This window comes from Strigops habroptila, chromosome 4 (assembly GCF_004027225.2).
Source record: "Strigops habroptila isolate Jane chromosome 4, bStrHab1.2.pri, whole genome shotgun sequence".
Classification (NCBI taxonomy): Eukaryota; Metazoa; Chordata; class Aves; order Psittaciformes; family Psittacidae; genus Strigops; species Strigops habroptila.
In genome coordinates this window covers 43,120,695-43,143,496 of record NC_046358.1, presented here as the reverse complement: position 1 = coordinate 43,143,496, position 22,802 = coordinate 43,120,695, and the positions used below count along the sequence as shown (strand labels likewise).

General features: G+C 35.6%; 1 protein-coding gene across 1 annotated transcript in view; it reads left to right on the top strand.

The window, feature by feature from the left end:
- Positions 1-22,802, top strand: part of DPH6 (diphthamine biosynthesis 6) — a 203,501-nt gene that overhangs the window by 73,560 nt on the left and 107,139 nt on the right. Inside the window, exons 8-12 of the mRNA XM_030483179.1 lie at positions 1,118-1,205; positions 9,053-9,206; positions 10,497-10,628; positions 14,378-14,507; positions 18,597-18,771. Coding sequence (XP_030339039.1) covers positions 1,118-1,205; positions 9,053-9,206; positions 10,497-10,628; positions 14,378-14,507; positions 18,597-18,771 — 679 coding nt within the window. The remainder of the gene's footprint in view (positions 1-1,117; positions 1,206-9,052; positions 9,207-10,496; positions 10,629-14,377; positions 14,508-18,596; positions 18,772-22,802) is intronic.

Here is a 22,802-nt window from a genome sequence, read left to right as displayed (position 1 = left end):
ATATTTGTTTCCTAGAGCTACCTTTTCCCTAAGTAGTAAAACCATGCAGATGGATGTAACAGATACTGCCTCTTGTGAATCAAAGTGTGACAGATTGTGTCTGTAAAAATGAAAACTAAAATTAACCGATTTGAATCAGCACACAGGAAGTTTATTATTGTAACCAACACATTTGGCATTAAAAAGTTGTGTCTAGTAGTCTTCAATATCAGATGCAAGATGGTTGAGTCAGTTTCTCATCATGAAATATTGTATGTTATTTATACTTCAGGAACTTATCCCTGGAGCATTAATCAAGAGAATGGACTTCTAAAAAAAAAATCTCTTGTTGATGAAATTAAAAGATTGCTTTACATATCAGTCTCTAGAATGTAAAACGTTATTTATGCTTTCATAGACTACAGCTAACTGAATCTCTCAGGTCTAGTCTGGAAGTGTGGGATTGGCGAGGAGGATTTTAAACACGTTCAAGTGACTTGCAGCTGCGGTGTCAAAAACATATACTAATTGTTGTTCAGCCTTGTGTGTTGGACAAGTAGAACATCTGTATTTAGGTAATGCAGGCGTGTGATAGACTTAGAGGTACCCAATTGAACATGCTTGAGATTCCTGCCCTGCTATGGGAAATATCAAAGCACAGTGGTAAATTACGCCTGCGCAAATCCCTGAACACAGGTGAAAACAGCAGGTTCCATGATTCTCTAGCATGGACTGAGCTCTGCAGTGTGCTTGTGTCCCTGCTTGTGTGCCTCTGCCCTGGTGCTGCTTTGAGGATCCCCCAAAATTGGTGAGGTAACAAAAATGAATTTACTGTTCGTAGTTCATCTGTGGTTTTGTGGTTGTTCCTGCCTCCTGCCTGTTCTGGCTCACACAGGAAGTATAGTGTATTCCTTTTGAAAATTGAAAATTAGTGAAGATAGTGTGTCCAACAATACAATTTTATGTAGCAAACTTTTTTTTTTCTTTCTTTGTTTCATACAAAATCTGTTTAATAATTAAATAAAAAAATAATAGATGGTCAATGAGTTACCTTGGAATCTGGGTTATACATTGACTAAGTATTGTCTATATGTGAATTTATATACTAATATTTGATGCTAAGAATTTTGCATTCCAGAGATTCGGCTGAGGTGGTTGTGCATTCGTCTGATGCATTTGCACCTGTGGCCTACCTTCGGTTTTTAAAATTACACCTGGAGAATAAGGCAAGTAGATTGCAAATATCATCTTCCTTTAAAGCTATATGCATGCTTTCTACTTTTATGTGGCTTTGTCACGGTGTGGAGTGAACCTACATGTTTTTATGTGGGTGTACTTTCAAATAACAGTGTACGTATTTATTTGAATTTCAGAACTTAGCATAAGGAAAAAACACAAATATTTCCTTGTGCCAAATGAATGAATGGAGGTAGTGTATGTGTAGTGTTTTTCATCTTGAAACCTTAAGGTGCTCAGCCAGCGTGGTTCAGTCAAGCACATGTATAACCTGTGTAATACAGCAAGGCATGCTGTGCAACACAGCTGTTTTAGAAAACTGTATGAACAGTGTTGATTTGCTGGGAGGTGGCATCTTTTTTTGCTGTTATGTACAGTGAATGATTTAAAATATTGATGACCTGCAAGTGCTCAAGTTTTAAATGTACTGGGTTTTATCTTTTCCATATGAGAGATGCATCTAATGAATGACCTCAAATCATGTAGAGAAGATTATCCTCGTCAAAGATCTTAAAGGAATTGTTAGTTGTTCGCTGGAATTCATTCTCTTAGCTTATGGTTCCATAGAAACAGCAGAATAGGGGTAGGAAGTCTAGTGGTTTAAATATTGCAGACCTGTATGTGAGCGAAGAAGGTCAAAACAGAAGCTATTTTTCTGAGTATTTGTTATCACTTTTCTATTTTTCTTTTCACTGTTTTATGGGTGCAATGATTTTTTTTTTCCTCCTGAACATCTCATGATTTTTCTACTACTGTTGCAGTCATCGGTTTATAGATCTCCCTGCTTCTTTCTACATTAAAGATCACTGAACCTCTTCTAGGTGTAGGGATTGTTATAGAACGTTATTATATTGGTATTTTACATTTCACGTCTCTTGAGTGACTACATTTCCTGAATGTCTTTCAATAGATCATGCCTTTTTTTCCCCCCTCTATTTTTAATTTTATTGTTCCAAACAGATAAAATATCTGTACACTTTTCTTCTATGATGGCCTCATTCTTGCCTTAGAAAGTAAATTGTATTTCATCCTGTCAATTTCTAGTTTGGGATTTCTTTCAAAAATAAAACATTAAATATTTGTGTGGGAGACTGTGAAAAGGATATCAACTAGCTATATGAAGCAAAACCAAATAGGTTGAATAAAGGAAAATTTTGGAGCAGGGCATGATAGGGAAGAGTGATAATATATTAATATTTCTTTGGGAGCACTGACTTTATTGCTCATGGCAAACTTGATGCTAAAATGTACCATACATCACTACAATGTGACAGGCTAGGGAAAATGAAAAATACAAAGCTTTACATAAATCAGGAAAAAAATCATATTAAAATGCATAAAATTTTATATAAGAATCAGGATTTTACTTTTATCTGTTCAGAAGCTCTTTTCCCCTTCTTATGTAGATGTTTTAGATTTGGTTAAAGCCTCGCAGTTTCAAGCAGTGTTGCAGTAAATCATATTTCAAATTCATTGTAGACAAAGCTGTCACACTCGCAGAGGGGTAAGGTTTATAGTGCCTTGTCCTGGATTTTGGTATGTAAACTAACGTCTTGTATAGTTAAAAGGAAAATAGCCTGTTTTCTGCAATGGTTATCTCATAAGGAAAAGTATTAGAATCTTTTGGCTACAGATTATTTTATGTCACATTAAAATAAGCTGGGTTTTAAAGAAGTTATGAATATGGAGAACCAGTCAGTCTTTCAGAGCATAACTTCTTACTAAGTTAGCATGGTTTAACTGCATAACAATAAAGAGATGCCCTCAAGATTGAGACGCCTGTGGTACTGTACTTTTTCTCACTATTTGTTGCTTACAAGCCCTACAGAAAAAAAAAAAGGGATCGGTTAGTAGTTCAGTGCTTAAAAGCCAATCCTACAATAACGAATTACTTCAGGGAAACATGCTTTAGAAGAACTAGCTTTAGTTTCAGGCTTTCAAGGGATTACTGAAAACTGGGCAAAAAATACTCCGTCATGAACAATGTGCAAAAGTAGCCAATTGTGTAAGTACTTTGTAGAAACCATTAATAGACTGCACAGTGATGTGTAATTCTAAGAAGTATTATGACATCAATTTTGTTATCATTTCAACTGAGATATATACATATTTTTAACTTTGATTGTATATTCATTCTTTGTTATGTGCCACAGGTGTTAATTTTATGTTTTTGAATTTACTGTTGTAATCATTATGCAATTATAGCTACTGTACCTTAGTCTCTGCTGGTTTTCCTCCTCTATAATGCGTTTTCTTCAGCTAAACCTCTTCATGTGTAACTACAAAGCCTGCGTAGAAATTTGTTTTAAATTGTTTCCGGCAGCAAAATGAGCCCTTGTGCCTGGGGGAAAATAACATTTTACTCAGTGTTCTGGTTTAATACATTACTCTGCAACTTCAAGATGTGTTTTTGCATAAAAATTAAAGCTTTTTTTTCTTTAACACACCCTCTTTTCTTTCATTACCAGTGACACAGAAAAGGCTAAAGAGATAAATATTATGTTATTAAAACATTATTAAAAGTTTGGTAAACACAGTTTAGGATAACTTTTTTGTAGGTATTTTACAAAAAAAAAAAGTATAAACAATAATACTAATAAAGCACATGCTCAAAATTCAGGAATGCCTCATTTACTTCATGGTAAAAGAACAAGGTCACCAGTCTAATATACATAATATGGATACCTAGCTTCATCAATATTTTACTTTGACAGTAAGACTGCCACTTTGTACATTTAAAATGTAGAATGTTTTTTGTTGAAGGTGAAGAAATTTCTGAAGCATGCTCCAGGATCTTTAAATCAAGTATCACCTTTTTTATTCAATACAAAATTAATTTTGAATATTTTCAATTAGAATAAAATACAACTGTGAAACATTTTTTTTTTATTATTCTGACAGCACAGCAACCTTGCAAAATATTTTTATTTTTCCCCATATTATGCTATTCTATTACTCTGTTGTGTTGGCATTTGAATCATCAGAAGCAGAAATTAAAGCCATTGGAACCTCTGCTTATGTGCAGAGAGTTAGAATTAGAGTTCCCTCCCAGAATTAGAGGGAGTTGTGTAGTTTTGTTTCTACACTTGGCAGAAGAAAGGAGGCTCTTTGCATTTAAGAGATGGGAATCATGCCTACTGCTGCTCTTTCTTGTAGCATATTATTGCATTATATTTACCTATCATATGTTGATATTGTAAGGCTTATTTGTCTTCCTGTTTGTAAAAGATCTTGACCTATGTGGGTGGAACACATTTCAGAAGTGCAGCAGTTATGCCCCTGTTAAACATCAACAAAGCTATTTCACAGGTCAATTTGGAGATGATTTTAAAAACACTTGTAAAAGTTAAGAAAGGTCTTTGGGAGATATTTACATACCTTGTGTACTAAAGGAGAATAATCCAGGAGGTTAGACTTGATTTAATTTTGTAGCCTGTTTCCGTCCAGTTCCTTCTGGCCTGAATTATTTTAATTAATCTCCAATTAGAACTTTAGCTGTAGTATTAAACATTGTAAGTCACATTGGGGGAACAGGAAGGAATTTCGAGTTGCAAAATATGTTTTGTGAGTGGCATTTTTTGAATACTTTGTCATCATTGAATGATACTTCTCCTAGGTAACCTTTGGTTTCTCTTCCACATCATAAGAATATGGATAAACCTTGTAGTTATGTTTCCAAAACTGTAACAAGTACTGCATTTTTTTATACACTGATTTGTTTCAGACACTAAGATAGTAAATAAAAGATTTTCTTTCCTATTCCATTTGACTGCAGATTCAGTCCAGGTCTCTGAGAAAAGAGATTATTTTTTTGTGTTCTCTTTTCACAATGAAGAGACTCTATTTGAAAGTCTCTTAGAGTAAAGGACTGACTTTCCTATGAGTCTGTGTGTTGTACTTGAAATAGTGCAAGGACATGTATGCGATCTCTCTCATTTATTTCAAGGAGTTCTGTTATCAAGGTACACCACAAAGAATAAAGGGATTATCATAGTCTCACCTTACGTCTTCTGAGCTCTCTGCCCCACTGTATTCTCATTGCTGCTTAGTGGTAGAACTATCAGTTTTAAAATTGTGTTGTGATAGGTTTTTACACAAGTTTCTGTAGTGGAGAATGTAAGCTTTTTAAGAAGGCAATCTGTTGTTTTCATAAAAGACCACTGCATGGAATTTCAGCTGTATCAGTCAAAGTCCTAGCTCCAAGGCTTTTTCAACAGGAGAATTTGGATCTTGGAACACTCGTGCATTTGCTTAACTTCATTCTGAGCACACTTGCATCAATGACATGAGTTATGTGAATATAGTTGAGCATATGTATGCATGCAGGCTCTGATCCAAAATTAGGTTGATATCACAATGTACAGTGGGTGTGGGAGAAACAGTGGAACAAATGGGAAAATATATTGCTTCTGTGAAGTTACACGAAAATGCTATATGATAGAATAGGTTCTGTAGGATTTAATTAAAATGTCATTATAGCAAGCTTGATTTTTTTTTTTTTTTTTTGTTTGTTTGTTTTTTGGGGTTTTTTTTTGTTTTGTTTTTAAAGTGATAACATTATACAGGGAAGTTACTCTGTGACAGTCTGTAACTTGAAGTTTTAAGTTCTTAGATTGTTTTCTCTGTTGACAGGAATGGAAGACCAACATTTGTATGAGATTTGAATATAACTACTAAACAGAGTCTGGCAGCTCTACTTAGGCTGGCATTGAGCCTGTTGTTCTTCTGGTGCCAGGTTCCACACCTAATACTTCTGCTGTAGCCTGCACCTGTGCTGCTGTGGAAAGTGATTGATTACCTATCTTTATGGAGCATTGTGGGAATCAGCCTTGAATGAATCGTGATATATCATAGGCTTTCAAATCAAGAGTAGTCTATAATTACTTTTACGATCTTTAGTATATGTAAGGCACATTGTAGGATTTCTAGTATTTCTTTGTAATTTCCAAAAATTTTACAACTGACCAGCTTCTTTATCTATGCATGGAAACACAGATGTTTAATTTTATTTACATCTGTGAAGCAATATTAATATAAGCTTAACAATTTATAAAATATTGACTTGTCTAGGAAAAAGGGATGTGACTGTCAATGACAGGAGAATTTCACACCGCATCAATTTTGGATATTTGTAGTATTAACAAATTGCAAAGCTACAGGGAGTTCTGTAGGTTACACCAAACCAGATGTGATGCAGTCTGTGAATCTCACCACATCCCCGTGAATTTTTTTGGTGAAGCACATTTTGCAGAAAACACTTTTAGAAAAATAGTTGAAAGAACAATTCTCACAGATGGCGTAAAAATGGAATGGTATTCTTTTCATGTTTACTTGTACAGCATATAAATTCAGTCCTTCAGGTAATAGAATAGAGAAAAGTTACAGGTCTCTAATAGTACCTACAGAAGATATCTGTAGCTCCAGAGCTCTTGAAAGGTAACTATGTAAAGCTTAAGTGAGAAACAAAGTGGCTGTCATACTGGCAAGCTGGAACTGTTCCATTTCCAGTTAACATTTTTTTCTTAGTGATGGATTGTTATACCATATTGAAGTTAAAATCCAGGTGATGTGAAAGCAAAACCCAATGCAGCATGTGATAGTATCATTCATAGCACTGTGTCAGTGCATGCTTACTCAGGGGGTAGGACCAAGAGGTGCAAACTCCGCGTTACATTAGTACTCAGGGAATGCCTGTGCTACAATGCAAATTGGTTGTTTCATGATAGACATTACAGATTACTGAGTGAAAGCAACTAACTCAGTAAAACAACAATTTGCAAAAAGGAAAAGGTAGCACTTCAGCCTTCTATACAGTCTTTGTATTTCTATAAAGTGAGGTCTCATGGATAAAAAAACCAGAAACTTAATTTTCTTTCTTTTTTTTTTTTTTCTTTCATTTCTTGGTTCTTGTAGTATAATCCAGCTCTATGTCAATTAGATTTGTGTTCCTGCTCCTTTATTTTCTAAGTAAGTCATACCTGAAGGGTTAGAGGCTATCAGGCAGCCCTCAGAGTAACAGCAAAAATCGACCAACAGTGGTAGTTGAAGGCATAATTCAATGAGTGGAAAGTGGTATAGATGCTGTTGGATGCTTGTATATTGTAATGTTGAAATGCATGTCATGTTTGTGCTAAATTGCAGTTTTCATCTTTGCACTATTATGTTACATTCAGTTGACTTCTTTTAACCTCTCATGTACAGTTGATTCACATGAAGTAGATTATTACCTTGACTTTCATGTCTTTCTTGGAGGAATGAATAAAATGAGGTCCAATCAAAGAACATCAGTCCGTCTTAGAACATAGCTTTAGTGTTTACAGTGCTTATAAAACTCCCCTTGAGCCCTTTAAGAGGCAGCAGAGCTAAGTTCTTTCTCATAGGTAATGACCTTTTTGTAATTTAGCCTTCCCTGAGAATTTCAAAATACACTGCTTTAACTTAACTGGATCCTTTTTCTCTTCTGTAAAGTCAAATATCGACGTAAGTGCTGAATTCTCATTGCAGGCTTCTCATGTGTACTATAGTTTTCTGCCTTTTTTTCTCTCACTTTTTTTTTTTTTAATTTTTTTTCTTTTTTTTTTTTTTGCTTAATGTCAAGAGAAAACTTTTTCATAGATATTGTACATGGAAATTCTATAGATAGTACACTAAAAGAATATTAAGCAGTCTCTAATCCATATTTAAGAATTGCCAAAGCCTTCATATTTTGTCAACTTTTTATTTTGCTTTATTTGGCTTTATCATTATTTTTTGTGAATTTAGCTGGCATTAAAGTGCAGAGTTTAGACACTATATGAAATTTGAGACCTTTTGAGCAGAAGATTAATCAATATAATCTGGAATTGTAGCATGCAGTGATGTTTGGTTAGGGTTTATGGATAAATTCTGTGATAATTCATAATAGTTTTAGATGAAGACAAGTCATATTAGACAAGCTGGTGATCCCAAAGTCAACATGCTCTGCAGATTAGGCTGCCTGGGAAAATCAGATGGAAGAGAGTAAGGGTTCTGATTGCTCTAAAATATAAAAAATATGTATGTATGCTGTAATTATGTAACTTACTGAAAATATAATCCACGTGGAATTTTGGAAGACTGGTCAGTACACACTCTGCCTGTGTATTTTGCTTTAAAAAGTGCACTGGGTAGTTTTCTCTTCCTAGGCCTAAGAAAGCATTTGGGAAGAAGAGAAGGTACAGTGAATTATTTTCCTTCCTTGTTAAAAAAATTACTTCGATGTATAAATCTTGGGAAATGCTCTTTTCTGTATCTCAAAAGTCTTAAGCATCCCAAACCATGGTGAGTTTGACGAAAGGGATAAAAGGGATAGTCTTTGTGAGATGAATAGAAAGACTGCATTCATTGTGTTCCACAAAGTTTTAAAACTTTCTTGTTAGTCTTTTGCTGTTTCAAGTGTTTAGTGACAATGTTAGTTACCAAATTTTGCACTTGTGTTCTTTTTTCAGTTAATTTAGGAAACATTGTTGTCCTGTGCATAATTGTGGAATAGGATTTCTTCATCATAGTATTCTTTCTGTTGGTTATCCTGAGTCTCGTTGTTTTTCATATCTGTTGTCCTTATTTACTACTCCATCTGCATTTTTATTCCATACAATATGTCAGCAGCATCACATTGTATTCTACAAGTTTCTGCTATCTAAATAGTGGGAAACCCTAATGCTGCTCTTCTGCGAATTGTTCTAAGCTTATGTACCCATTGAGCTATGGTATTTTCTATAACTGCAACCAAAAATTTGCATGAATGATAAAATGTGCTGATTTCATGCTGCTTGGCATGCTATTTACTTGCTTACTTTATAGTGTTTGTCTCAAGCAGGGGGAATCTTCAGGTACGTTTATGGTCAAGAGCTGTTCTTGTGAGGTAACCTGCAATGGTGATGATGATATTTTCCCTTCATCAGAAGAGGATGAACCGCAGAAAAACATTCCAGTCATCTGGAAGTCTTCGAATCATAATTCTTTGGATTTCAGTGAGTTTTGCACAGCTTTCATTAACATTCAAATAATATGGAATATTTCATGCTGCAGTGGGGTACACTTTAAGAACAGTCCTGAAAAGAGTGTTCATGACCTTTAATAACCAATCTGAAAAAAAGAGATCCTGCTACAATGTGGTTTTGTGATAGGAATCAATAGATCTGTAGTAATGATGCATTTCGAATTATGTTACAGAAGGAGCATATCACAATTTTTTATTTCCTTCTTTCAGAAAACACACATTAATGTGTTCTGTTTGCTTGAATGAAATTTATAATTACTATATAATCATTCGAGTGGAGGGATTGAGTTTTATTTAAAAGGTCTAACCACACCTGTACCCATACTCTACTGTTTTTACATTGAAGACAGGAAAACAAACTATAAAACTAAGTATAAAACAAAACTGTTCAACTTGATTATAGTGTATATAGTCTGTCCCCACCCACGCAACCTCAGCGTGACATGCGTGATTGAGTTTAGCAGTCTAGCAAATTACTGTGTCTTAGGTGAGCTGCAGTAACTAATTGTATGCCTGATATTACCGCTTGTCCTAGGTGCCTCAAACATGAGGTGATTAATGCAAGATAAACCCAAGGTCACAGATTGGTACCTCGTTGAGGTACCACAGTATCATTGTTAACTTGCACCCAAAGATTAGTAAACTTTTTCTGAAAAGAGGGTTTCACACTATAAAAGTGCTTGATATTGAATGGTATTTAGGCTATTGAATATGGATAAGTGACTGGTAGAATGTTAAAAACATGTCTAAACATGTTATGCATTTGCTAAGATGGTCAGAACCAGGTTAAACACCTAAATTCCATTAAAATTTGGCATTTAAGTTTGAAAATCTGTTCCTGTATCATTTAGATACTTCTGAAAATTTTAGCTTTTCAATGTCATGCCTTCTGCCAAGTCTGTATCAGAACAGGCAGGAAAATTGTAAAAGGTCAGCAAAAATTGTAAGGGAGAAAGTACTGAAATTCTTAGCTAAATATTACATGCAGGCAAATTTTCTGAAGGCAGTGTCAGAGTAAGATTTGTCAAGTAGCATTTTGAAGCTTCGTTACCAGCATGTTTGCTATTAAGTTTTTGGTTTATATCTGTCTGTAATTTTTTTTAAAAGATGTTTTTACAGTTTTTGATTGGTTTCGTGGTTTGTTTGTTGTTTGTTTGTTTGTTTTCCTGTAAAAGTTCTTCTTACTTAAACAATTCAAAATTTATTCTAGGTTAATCTGAAAGCTTTCATTATTATAATCAGTGTTCTTCATTTTCCATAGCTAAGACTTTTGGAAGTTCAGGAAAATCCCTGAATGGTTACCAGTGGTTTTCAAGTATCACTGCTCACTTCCTTCCGTCAAAAGGGAGAAATGCTCAAGAGGCAGCAAGGGAAGCATTTTCTTCTCTTCGAGGTGCTTTATTCAGTTAATGCATTATCTGCTGTTAACTACTGGTTTTAATATGGTATTATTAAGTAAGAATCTGTGTTGTTATACAGTTTTATAACTTTGAATGTTGTGGTTGTCGGTTTGCTGTCTCATTTTGCATTTGATTGGAATCATTGATACCAGGACTGCCAGCTTTAATTTTGAACTCATCATAATTTGAATGGCTTTTGAAGACCCTGGAAAGCCAGAGTAGTGTTCATATCACTGTAGCAACACTATTTCCGCAGTACTTACTCACTTTATAACTTGCTTTATAGCTTTCTCGCAATATACTCTGTGTGTGAGTGTGCATGTGTGCTATGGATGCTGTCTGCTTGCTGAAGCACTTTTGTAGCTACCATAATTTTAAATTAAGTTTTCTAGGAAGCTGATGTACATTTTGGCATCTAGGATTAGGTCAGTAGCAGTAAATCTCATTTATATTCTTAATCTAAAGGAGAAATTGCTACCCAATCCCCATGCTATTGGGAATCATGAAATCCAGGTTCCTTAATATCTTCCTTTTACAAGATACTGACATATAAAATAAAATGGTCACATTTTTGTTTTGTGGGGGGTTTTGATTCTAACTTTTAACTAAAACATGTTTATACAGGCTTCTTTCCCAAAAAATAGAAATAATTTTTAGTATATAAATGGGTGGCCTCATATTCTTGTTCATGAATTTGTGTGAGGTATTGTCCTATAGGATCTTATTTTTTGCATGTGCAACTGAATATTCATGATTGAATATAGAATAATAAACCATAGTATTTTTTTCAGAAGCAAATAAGTTATACTTTGTAGAAGGTCATTAAGCTAGTTTTTGATTAATTGGAAGTGAGCAAAGTGGATGTGATCAAACTTAGTAACTGACAGTAGTGTTTAGTGTAAATTTTCTGGGCATAACCTGTAAATTGAAGCAAAAAGGTTGTGTAATGTTTTATTTTGTTCTCATATTTGAATGGAAGTATGCCAGTACAAATATTGTATATTTTTACCTTAGCATCTGTCAAAAAAATTGTGTCTCTGACAAGTACAGTAGCCTATTGCTTTCAGCAAATTACTTGCATTAGCTGAATTATAGTAAAAAAAAGTGATAATTTTCTGAACCTTGGCAGAAAATGTCAGTTCTCACATTTCCTTCATTTTTCTCTTTTTGGAAGTGAGTGTGAAGACTGAATGAATTATGATTGTGTCATGGCAAAAGAAACAGTTTTTTTCTAAGAATTTAACTGATCTGCAAATATGTACAAGGCTTTTTCTGAACTTATACAACCTATACAGCAGTTCAATCTTCAGTGCTGTGAGAATGGAATAAGCATGGTCCTTTTAACCTCTTTGATGGGTTAACTTATTTAATCACCTCTAAAGAGGATAAGTGCTGCCAAAAGGATTCAGAAATGGAAATTTATTACTAGAAGTTATGAAACATGGTTGTTCAGCTAAAGTGGATGGAATTCTTCTGTGAAACAGGAGAACAGAAGGGAACCCAGTACATGACTGTTTACATTTATTTTCTAAAACTCTTTTGTTAAACTTTTCTTTAGATGTGATTGGAAGATGACAAAGATCGCAGTGCTTTATATATGAAGCAGCTCTGGTGCAGCTGTAACATGACAAACTTCCATAGTCTAGAAGGGAACTACATAGATTTTTATTACATTAAAATTTAGTCCAAAATGCAACTTCCTATAAATAGTTTGGATACTGTATTTTGTGGCTCTCAGCCTAAAAATCCTGGATAACCATTTTAGAAAAATGAATCTGTACTTTGGCTAATGTTATCTTTTGGATCAGTTCTTTTTAGTCAGTTCTGCCTAAGTAAGGATGAGTCTTGCCTTATATTTTATAAATTTTTAGGAACAGCAAATGGCTTGAAATATAGCAGAAAGGCTGTATAGTTTCCCTGTACATCTTGGAGATTCGCTGTGTTGGAGTCCTCTCCTTGGGAAGCAGAAACTTGCTGTCAAGAACCCAAGTGGTGGGTTAGTAGCTGGTTCATCATTTATGCCTTTCTGCTAGATAGAGTGCTTTGGGGGATCAATTTTGTTCTGCTTCCAAGCTAGGGAAAAAATATTTCCCATCATTCCTCTAATTCATATATAGCAAAAGAGGATTGTACTTTTACTTACTTTAAGAAGATTTTTTAAAATAAAGCCAGAAATTATGAATTTATCCAAATCTCTTTGCCTTCTACTTGCTCTAATACTGTTAAGTGTCCACAAGATAGATAGTTTGTTGGCTTATGCATTTTAAATTTAGAGCTGGGGGCAAAGGGGTCAGTTTGGGTTTGTTTGGTTTGGGTTTTTTTCCCCTCCAGTATTCCATATAATGCTTCAGAACATCTAACTGCACGTCAAAACCCTTCTCATGACATAGCTGGTGTTGACCTAGTGGTTGCTATCAAGCAGCATTAAAATACATTTATATTTCTGAACAGAATTATTATTGTGTGCTAATTTATCAGCTGATATTTCCAGAGATGTATCTTGACTTCATAGATGTTCTATGACAATTGCTATATAATTTCTTATATCACTTAGGACACGCTTCTTTTTCTGTCAGTAAGAAACTGACAGATAGCCAACACTAATGGCAGTATGATGAAGTAAAGCTGAGACATTTAGAGCAAAATTCAGTATTGGTGTGACCAAATTAACCTTTGTAGAAGTGTGCCAACTCCTGAACTGTCTTTAAAACCACAGAAAAGTTTATACAAGAATTATTTGTTTATCACTAAGGCAACAGCCGACAGAGATTGTCTTTATACTCTTCTACTTCTCCATTGGAAAGCAAATGTATAGATATAACATTAAAGGACAAGATCGACAAAGTTACTCTAAGAGCTTTACATAGCTCATTTAAGTTAGACCGCATGAGACTGTTGTTATTATATATGTTCTATATTCAGAGAAGATTTTGTCTTCATTTAGTTTCTATTGCTCATGAGTTACAAAAGATCCACGCTGCAGAGCTGATCACATATCTTGTTATGGTATTTGCTGTGTAAGAGTAATACATTCTCCCATGCATTTTCTATGCATACACCTTCAGATGATCTCGACTTCCCAGTATCTTTTCTTCAGCTGTGCTTGAACTTTCCTCTGCTCTCATCTTTCCTTCATTTCTCCTGTGGCCACCTCTGCTTCCTATTTTCTGTCTTGCCATTTGTAACTCTTTGTTTATGCAGATTATTATTGCAGTGAGGTGTTTTAAAAACAGCTTAGACAGGCATCCCTCTGGAATAGCATATAAATATTTTATCTTCTCTTTGAAGAGGGTGATGCTCTAAAGGGCCTCTTATTGTCCCTTTCAGTTCTGTACTTTTTGTAAGGCAGTCCTTTACAGATCACTAGCTGTCATAGACTGAAAATAAAATATACAAGATAGTGAAAGTTACGGATACAAGGAATTTGGACGGTAGCATATCTACATGCATTAATGCGTGATATGTTTTCTTGAGGCAAAAATTCACCACTGTGCAGGGTGGACAAAATTTATTTGTATTCTGTTTCTCTATATTTGGAAAACTAACGTGACAAAGAATGTCATGAAAAAAATAAATATTATGTGGGGAAAGGTAGTATCTTGTAAAGCATTCAGTCAGGTTTAGACAACTGATAGATAATTACCAGTTGGTTTTGCTGTACAAAAGCAGGATGCCTATGCTGTCTTTCTACACACATTTAAAATATTCTGTCTTTAACACCTGTATTATTTTTATCCTGCAGCTAATATGACTTTGGAGGGATTGAAACCAAAGGATATTATTTTGGTTCATCTGTATATGAAGAGCATGAAAGATTTCAATGTTATAAATTCAGTTTATGTGACAGAATTTGATTTGTGTCCACCAGCAAGGTAGGATTAGACTACTGCTATAGTATATTTTGTAATATATCTGTATATCAATATATCTGTAATATATTGAATTCTTGTTACCGTATTTATGAAGCTTTTGTCCAAATGTTTGTGCCTCACAGACTTAGAAGTAGACTTTCGCTACCTTTTTAGAGTAATCACATCGGGGCTGCTCAACTCAAAAACACTAGAGATGGAAATTCTTGCCTTAATATAAACCATAAGGTTTATAAATGCACCCCATATATAGACTTACAGAAGAATAATACGTCTTCTGCAAGTCTCGGTTCTTCTCTCTGATTGAACTGAAAAATCTTTTCTATTGGTGGGATTTTACCTGCTGCTGTTAGTTTGCCTCCCTTTGCCTGCTGGCAACACTCCTCTGAATGCAGCCCAGGATATCATCAGCCCTCTTTGCTACAAGGGCTCATTGCTGGCTCATGTTCAGCTTGGTTCAGAAACCTCCAGGTCCTTCTCTGCAAAGCTCCTTTTAAGACAATTTGTCCTGAGAATATACTGGGCCATGGGTTTGTGCCTTCCAAGGTGAAGGAGTTGAACTTCATGAGTTCCTTGTTGAGCTTGTGTGCTGCTTTCTCCATCCTGTCAAGATCCATGTGGATGGCAACAGAAACCTCTGCCATTCCTCTGAGTTTCGTATCATCTGCAAACTTGCCAGGGTATCCTCTGCCTGATCATTAGGATTATTAGTGGTGATGTTGGACAGAATTGGGCCCAGTATAGATTCTTGTGGTACATGCCTAGTTACTGGCCACCTGTGACTTAGTGCGGCTAATCTGCACTCTCTGGGCCTGGCCATTCAGCCAGTTTTCAGTCCACCTCACTGTCTGCTCATCTAGCCCATACATCAACAGCTTCTGTATGAAGCTGTTATGGGAGAGAATGTCAAAAGCATTACTGAAACCTAACTATCAATGATTATTAAGTCTTCCTAAAAGTGATGAGGTTTGGAACCTTCTAGGTCCTTGTGACAAACCTATTCACCTTGTCCTGTTTATTTTGTTAAATACAAAAGATTAATTAGCTGAGTTGCTTGAGATTTGCATAATGAGACACTGGGAGTTATTTCAAGACTACCAATATGTGCTTACTCTGCTCCTTTTCTTCTCCTGCTTATCTGAACTTAGGTGTGGTTGAAGATGAATACTGGAGTAGATGGATCTTTGGCTTGATCCTGTGTGGTTGTTCTTAATGTCTTGTGTTTCCATCATATTATGATTGTTAGTGGGTAGCTTAGCTACACTTATGTATTCAGTAAGAATGCAAGTATGAAAAGGAATTATTTCAGAATTCTGAATGCACTGATATTAACACTTTTATTCTATTGTGGTTTAGATCCAGATGATAACTAGGAACCAAGCAGCTGCTTGCTCACCCCTCTCCTTTCCCCCTCCTTATGCAGGATGGGGAGGAGAATCAAAAGATTATAAAACCGGTGGGTTCAGATAAGAACAGTTTAATAACTTAAGTACAATATAATACCACCACTACTAGTAATAATAATAAGGGAAATAGTGAATAGAGAGATATAAAACAAAAGGGAGAAACAGTGATGCACAGTACAATTGCTCACCAATACCCAACCTGACCCAAGCAGTGATCAGTCCCTTCTGGATAACTCCCCTCAGTTTATATAATGAGGATGACATGCTGTGGTATGGAATAGCTCTGTGGCTAGTTTGGGTCATGTGTCCTGTCTCTGCTGCTTCTCAGCTTCTTGTGCCCCACCTCACTGTCAGAGCATGAAAGACTCAAAAGTCCTTGACCAGGGTAAGTGCTACTTAGCAACAACTAAAACACTATCGTGTTATCAGCGTTGTTCTCAGACTGAAGCCAAAACACAGTACTGCATCAGCTACTAGGAAGAAAATTAACTCTATCCCAGCTGAAACCAGGGCACATTCATAGATCCTCAAATCATAGCTTTTTAGTATCTGCTGTACAGAATCTTCAGTGTTGCATCCAAGTCAACCTCTGACATAATGAAATAGCTTGATAGCCTAGATATGCAGTGTGTGATTCCTGTGTTATTAGGGTGTGTTGTTGGGGTTTTTTTTCCATTGGAAATTGGATAACAAACACCTAGCCCATGAAATTTTTGTTCTGGGTTTTTGTTTCTTTTTAATTTGTAAGTTAAAAGTAATTTCCATTTGTAAATTCTTTATTGCCTTTGTCAAAGAGCTAATTTCTTATTATAGTAATTTATGTCCTTGAGTATCTGAGATAATATGCTCAGTTTGCAGAACTGCTATAGTTCGAAAAATTCAACTTGGATCATAGGTTAATACAGGTTGAAAGGGACCTCTGGAGATCATCTAGTCCAGTCCCCTGCTCAAAGCAGGGTCAACTAGGAGGTCAGACCTCATGTCTTGTTCCTATTTTTAAAATCAACTGTTTAGCAATTTTCTAATGTAAAATACTATATTTTATACTCCTATTACAGAATATGAAGTGTAGTGTAGGTATAGGTATAGCATGGCAAATAGTTAAAAAACATTGTTAAGATCATCATCATCATAGAATCACATTCTGCTGCACAGTCTGGGTGTCAGAAAATCCTAAAAGAGAGCAGGAAGAGGCTTCTTCAAGATGTTGATGTAATCCAGGATTACAAAATCACAGAGGGATGGAGTGTGGATTGTGTGTGCCTTCAGAGGAGGGATCTAGTCCCAGCTGTAAACTGCACAAAATGAATCTCCACTCCTGTGTATCTTAAGTTCTCCTTATGACTCAACTTCTCCCAATTTAGCTTCCTTCATTTCTCATGGTGCTGCATGTTTTAAACCTCCACATTTACATAGCCAGCCACATAGTCTTCCATCACTAAAATAGCAGGTAGAAAGATTAGGAAGTTGCAGGAAAATGGCTTTTTATGATTATTTTTATGGAACAGATTTATGTGTCATTTTGTCCAGAAGAAAAATTATACAGCAGTTTGCATGGCTGCATCATTGCATTATGCACAGAGACCTAGTTGTGGGAGTTCTCACAAGCAATATGCTGGAAGCACTGACTCAAAGTGTGTGGATCTGCACTAAATTTGCAAAATTGTCTTGAAAATTTACCAGTCCAAGCAGAAAATCCATTCATCCATGCTTATGATGATGGTAATGAGGAAAAAATACTGTATTTGCATACGGGAGGAGGGGGGAAAAGTAGTTTTCTTGGAAGAAGTGAGCAAGATGAGAACAATTTTATAAGGTTATGTTATATGATATGTAAAGAGAACAAGTAAATTTTTTGTTGGACTCCTGCTGGGACCTAAATAGCTTTTTTATGCATGGATTGGAAATATAATTATTTTTCAGACTTTTAAATGTTGATTCTCCTCACCCCACCCCCTTCTTTTTCTCTGGCCACATGCAACAGACTGTCTGTCTGTCCATCCAGGCACTCAGTCTACCTCGAAGCAAAGAAAAATGAACTTTTAAAATGAATGCTTAAGTAGGTTTCCAGTCCTGTCATTGAGGGCACATCAAGAGTGTGTCTGTCATGCAACCCGAAGTATAACAGAAAAATATTCTCGATATTGCATGATAAGATGTGAGAAGGGTGTCAAGGAACAATAAGCTGCTGCTTTTTAGAAGCCTGAACCTATAATTCAATCACTGGAAGGGTATTCAGTGAAAAATGTGCGGAGGTAAGAATATGACAATGGTACACTCAATCTAAAGGCTGCTTAGTGTAACCTGTCCGGCATTTCCAGAGTTGTGTGGTCAAGAGTTGTTGTTTTTTGGTTTGTTTTTTTTTTTTTAATAAATGAAATCAAATATTTTTAATAAAGTAATACACATCATAAAAATAATCAAATGGAAATGAGCCATTGATTATGGTGCTAACTTCTTGTTGGTAATGGAAATTATCTTGCTGGAAGTCTGAAGTTGGTCATTGTTTGGAAAGAGGGTAATAATATTAATGCTAGCAGGTTATTGCGATACAGTAGCTTTTGCATTATGTTCCTGACAAAATTTCATTATGTACTATCCAAACAAAAAAACCCATGGAAAATAAATGCTGAAAGTTAGTACAAGCAAACTCTGTTTGAAATAAAAAATTGTCTTGTGTTTTCAGAGTATGTGTGGAAACCCTGTTACCTGATGGAGTGCTGTTTTGCATTGACTGCCTTGCACATAAATATGACATTGCAGCGGATGATGTGTTACGTGATGAAAAACTGGTCATGCATGTACAGAGCATTTCCCACTGGGCACCTGCTAACATTGGACCTTACAGTCAGTCCATCAAGGTAGGGTATCTTTGTTACTTTGTGGGAACTCTATGTCAATTTGCTGAAATGAGTACAGTTACAAAGTCTCTTTCTCTCCCATCTGAATGTGCAAAATAAAATGTGTAAAAATAAAAATAAAAATTTTTAATTTATATTTTTAAAACTTATGGATGAAACAAGAACTTTAATCCTCATTCTTTTATTTTGTGATCATAAGACAGGTTAAATTATTCTTTGAGGTTCTTTGTACTGCTTAACCATTTAAAAGTACAGCAAGGTTGAAGAACTGTTCTTCAGTTCTTCGTAGCATGTAATAGCAGGTTATTACATGCTATTTAAAAGTATAAAAAAGAGGCAGTAAAGTATCATGGAAAAGTGGACCAAAAATTACTTGAAATTACAATAATTTTATGATGATGAAATATTTGAGAAACAGAAGCTTAATGATCTTAAAACAGTAACTGGTTATTACCTTTATTTTCTGTATCTGTAAATTTTGTTTGTAATATGCCTGACAACAATTGGGCAATTAAATTGTTGTCTTTTCAGTCCAGTATGAAGTTTTATGGACACTGGGGAATCATCATGTGGTTCTGCTCAGTTCAAAATGCGCCATGGACTGTAATATTCAGGGTATTGCAAGTTGGAACTGATGTGCACTGGCATGTGAAAGTGGATCTGGCAGCAGAAAGGTGTAGGTAGTTCATGCAAACTATGGAATTCATACTTCAGGCATAACAAACGTCACTTCAATTCTGTAGGGACCTTGCAGGATCCTGGCATGAGGTGCTATGAGGAGAAAAAATAGAAATTTGAAATTTACCATGATCTCAGGCTGATAAGCACCAAACAACACTGGCAGGATGAAATTAGGATTTTCAATGTATTTGTAGAAAAATCAAACATTCTTTCTCTTTTGGGATTAATATTCTTTAAAAACAACTTCAGTGTTTTTACTTGTAAGAAGTAGAGAGAAGCTGTTGTAAAATACAATATGACTTACTTTCTTATAATTAAAAAAAACCCCTGAGATCGTTTAATGTATTTTTATAGGTCCATCTCTGCCTATCTTAATGTCTGTGTCAGTAACTGGAATGTAAGATCTGTCAGAATTATTGTTAAGTCTTATCTCAGCAATGTATAGCAAATACTCTGATCGTGTCCTCCTCATATTAGTACTGTAGACTACTTAGGCTTGTCAGTCTGGGAATATGTGATGATACAGGGTTTGCTTTTCACCATCCAGATCTTTGTTCCTCAGTGGGCACCAGCCCAATTTGTGCTGGTCATTCATAGTAGTAGCTTGGTATTTTTACTGAAGGTACTGCATGGTTTTACTTCTCACTGTTGTTTATCAGATTATTATTTTATTTTCATGTTTTAATTGTTTTACCAGTGGATTAGAGAATTTGTCAAGACTAAGCAGTAATTGGTAGCTTGCCTACCATCATCACAAAAACTAACAGCACAGTCATACATCAGGGAATTAAACATGAAGATGCACTGCAAAACAGTGTTTGGGGTGAGAAGTTTCTATTGAAAGCTTATTCAGGGTTAATTATTTTGTGAGAATATTCTTTGAGCATTTATGAACTGTGAGCATAGTTCATTAAAGATAATTTTTTTAAGAAAGGCCCAGTGCAGCTGAAACACTAACCACAAATACTTATCAAAGAATGCATGGAAAGTTGACAGAGTTTCTACCAGATGTTCTTCTAGTATGTTAATGTAATTTAAAAGTCTATTTGCACTTACAGTTTGTTTGCTTTGGCAAAGTTTCATAATGTTTTTGTATCTGGAAATAAACAGATAAACTGCCATCGTAGAATTTATCATCTTCTCATATTCTACAATAATTTTTGATGGTGACATACCAACATAGATGGATCTATGACTTGATTATGTCTGCTGAATCTTTTAGCTTTTGCTTGTGGCCTCAGTTCTTTCCCTCTGACAGCTGCTGCATCCCAGTATCAGCCATCCTTTATGCATCTTTCTCAGTTTTCTCCTCCACACTGTCAGAACCCAGTAGCAGAAACATAAAAACCAAAAGAGTGTTCTTACTCTCTGATTCCAGTGTCCAGATACCTATAACTTGATCAAAGTTTGGGGTTTTTGTTTGTTTGGGGTTTTTTTCTGTTTACTCACCTTAAAATAAAAAATGGTTTCTTTTCATTTTTCTGATCTTCAAGGTGTGAGAAATTAGCAAGTAAGTACTGTGGGAACAATAGTGCAAATAAAGAATCTTACTTCTGGTTTAAGGTGGTGATATTTCAAGTGGTTCTAATGTTTCCTTGCTAAGAAGACTGGGTTACTTCTCTTGCAGTGGAACCAAAAATGTTCTGATAGAGCTTAGTGCACAATTTGTAGCATATGGCTTTAAAAGGAGAAGGTGGTGGTTGGAACTAAGTTTGTCTGTTATGTACACCAGGAAAGATTACCTGGCTACTTAAACTGTCTGACCTGTTGCAGTTTTCCAAAAGCATGCTTAGCTGTTGTTAAACAAAATGCATATTTTAAAAAATCCAGGCATTTAGGGGTGCATGGATTATCCTGTAGGAAGATCAACTGAAGAAGGATAAAGGTAGGAAAATGTCATGGAATCATAGAATCATAGAATGGTTAGGTTTGGAAAGGATCTTAAGATCATCTAGTTCCAACCCCCCTGCCTTGACAGGGACCCCTCACACTAGACCATATCGCCCAAGGTTCTGCCCAGCCTGACCTTGAACACTGCCAAGGATGGAGCATTCACCACTTCTTTGAGCAACCTGTTCCAGTGCCTCACCACCCTCACAGTAAAGAACTTCTTCCTTATATCTAACCTGAACTTCCCCTGTTTAAATTTGAACCCATTACCCCTTGTCCTATTGCTATAGTCCCCAGTGAAAAGTCAGGAATTAAAAAAAACCAAAACCATGATGTGATTCTTAAAGATGTGGTTAACCCTTTACAAATGTGGGGTTTTCACATATGCATAGCTTGCTTCCTTCACATCTTTTCCTTTTGCGATTCAACAACAGTATATTATACCATATGTAGTAATATGGGGATAGAATACCTGGAGCTTCCAGAGGGTGGAAAAAAAAGTGGTAGTCAGCAGTTCAAAGCCTACATAATGTTCCTCTGGGATTGATGCTTGGAGTGAGACCGTTAACATCTTAACAACTTGGACAATGAGATTGAATACATGTTTAGTATGATTTGGGTAGTGGTTGATGCATTGGAGAGCAGCACTGCTATTCAGAGGCATGTAGACAAGCAATGATAACAGGAGACTCGGGAAGTTGAACAGAAATAAAGGAAAAGTGCTGCAGCTAGGGCAGCATAGTCCCATGCAGCAATGTAGGATGGGGACTGACTGTCTAGATAGTAGATCTGCAAAGAAGTAACTAGAGATCCTTATTGTCAGCAATCTAAATATAAATTGGAAATTCACTATTGCAGCAAAGAAGGCTAACTAAATACAAGGATGCATTCGCAAGGTTGTAGCCAGCAGGTCTTCAAAACCTGACTGCACAAGGTTCTCAGCAAACTGATCTAACGTCTAAGTAGCTGTGCTCTAAGCATAAGGTTGAATTAGGTGACTCTAGAAGCCCTTTTTGTCAAATTCTATCATTACTATTAAAATTACAGAATTACTGACAGAATAACAGAAAGGAAACAAGATAGCTATAGAAAAAAGAAGTCTTTGCTATAAAACTCTCCTCAGATCATTAGTGGTGCTGTATGGAACAACACTTAGGACACTGTAATTTTAGTAGATGAAAGAAAGCAAGTCTTACCCCAGTGGCACTGGCATGCCTGATCCAATGTAAGTAACCTTGTCGGTGATATAAAAGTTATTGTTATTGCTTCCCAAGCTATTGCCAGAAAAAAATATGTATAGGGTTAGGGCAACCTGGAGACTGTAGGTACGTAAGTCAGGAAACAGCAAGACAAAACTGAACTCTCTGTCTTTGCTGTTTGTTTCTGTTATGTGTCACATACTTCTTACATGGAGATTAACCAACCTGGCTTCACAATGTGAAACATTGTGTTAATTAGTA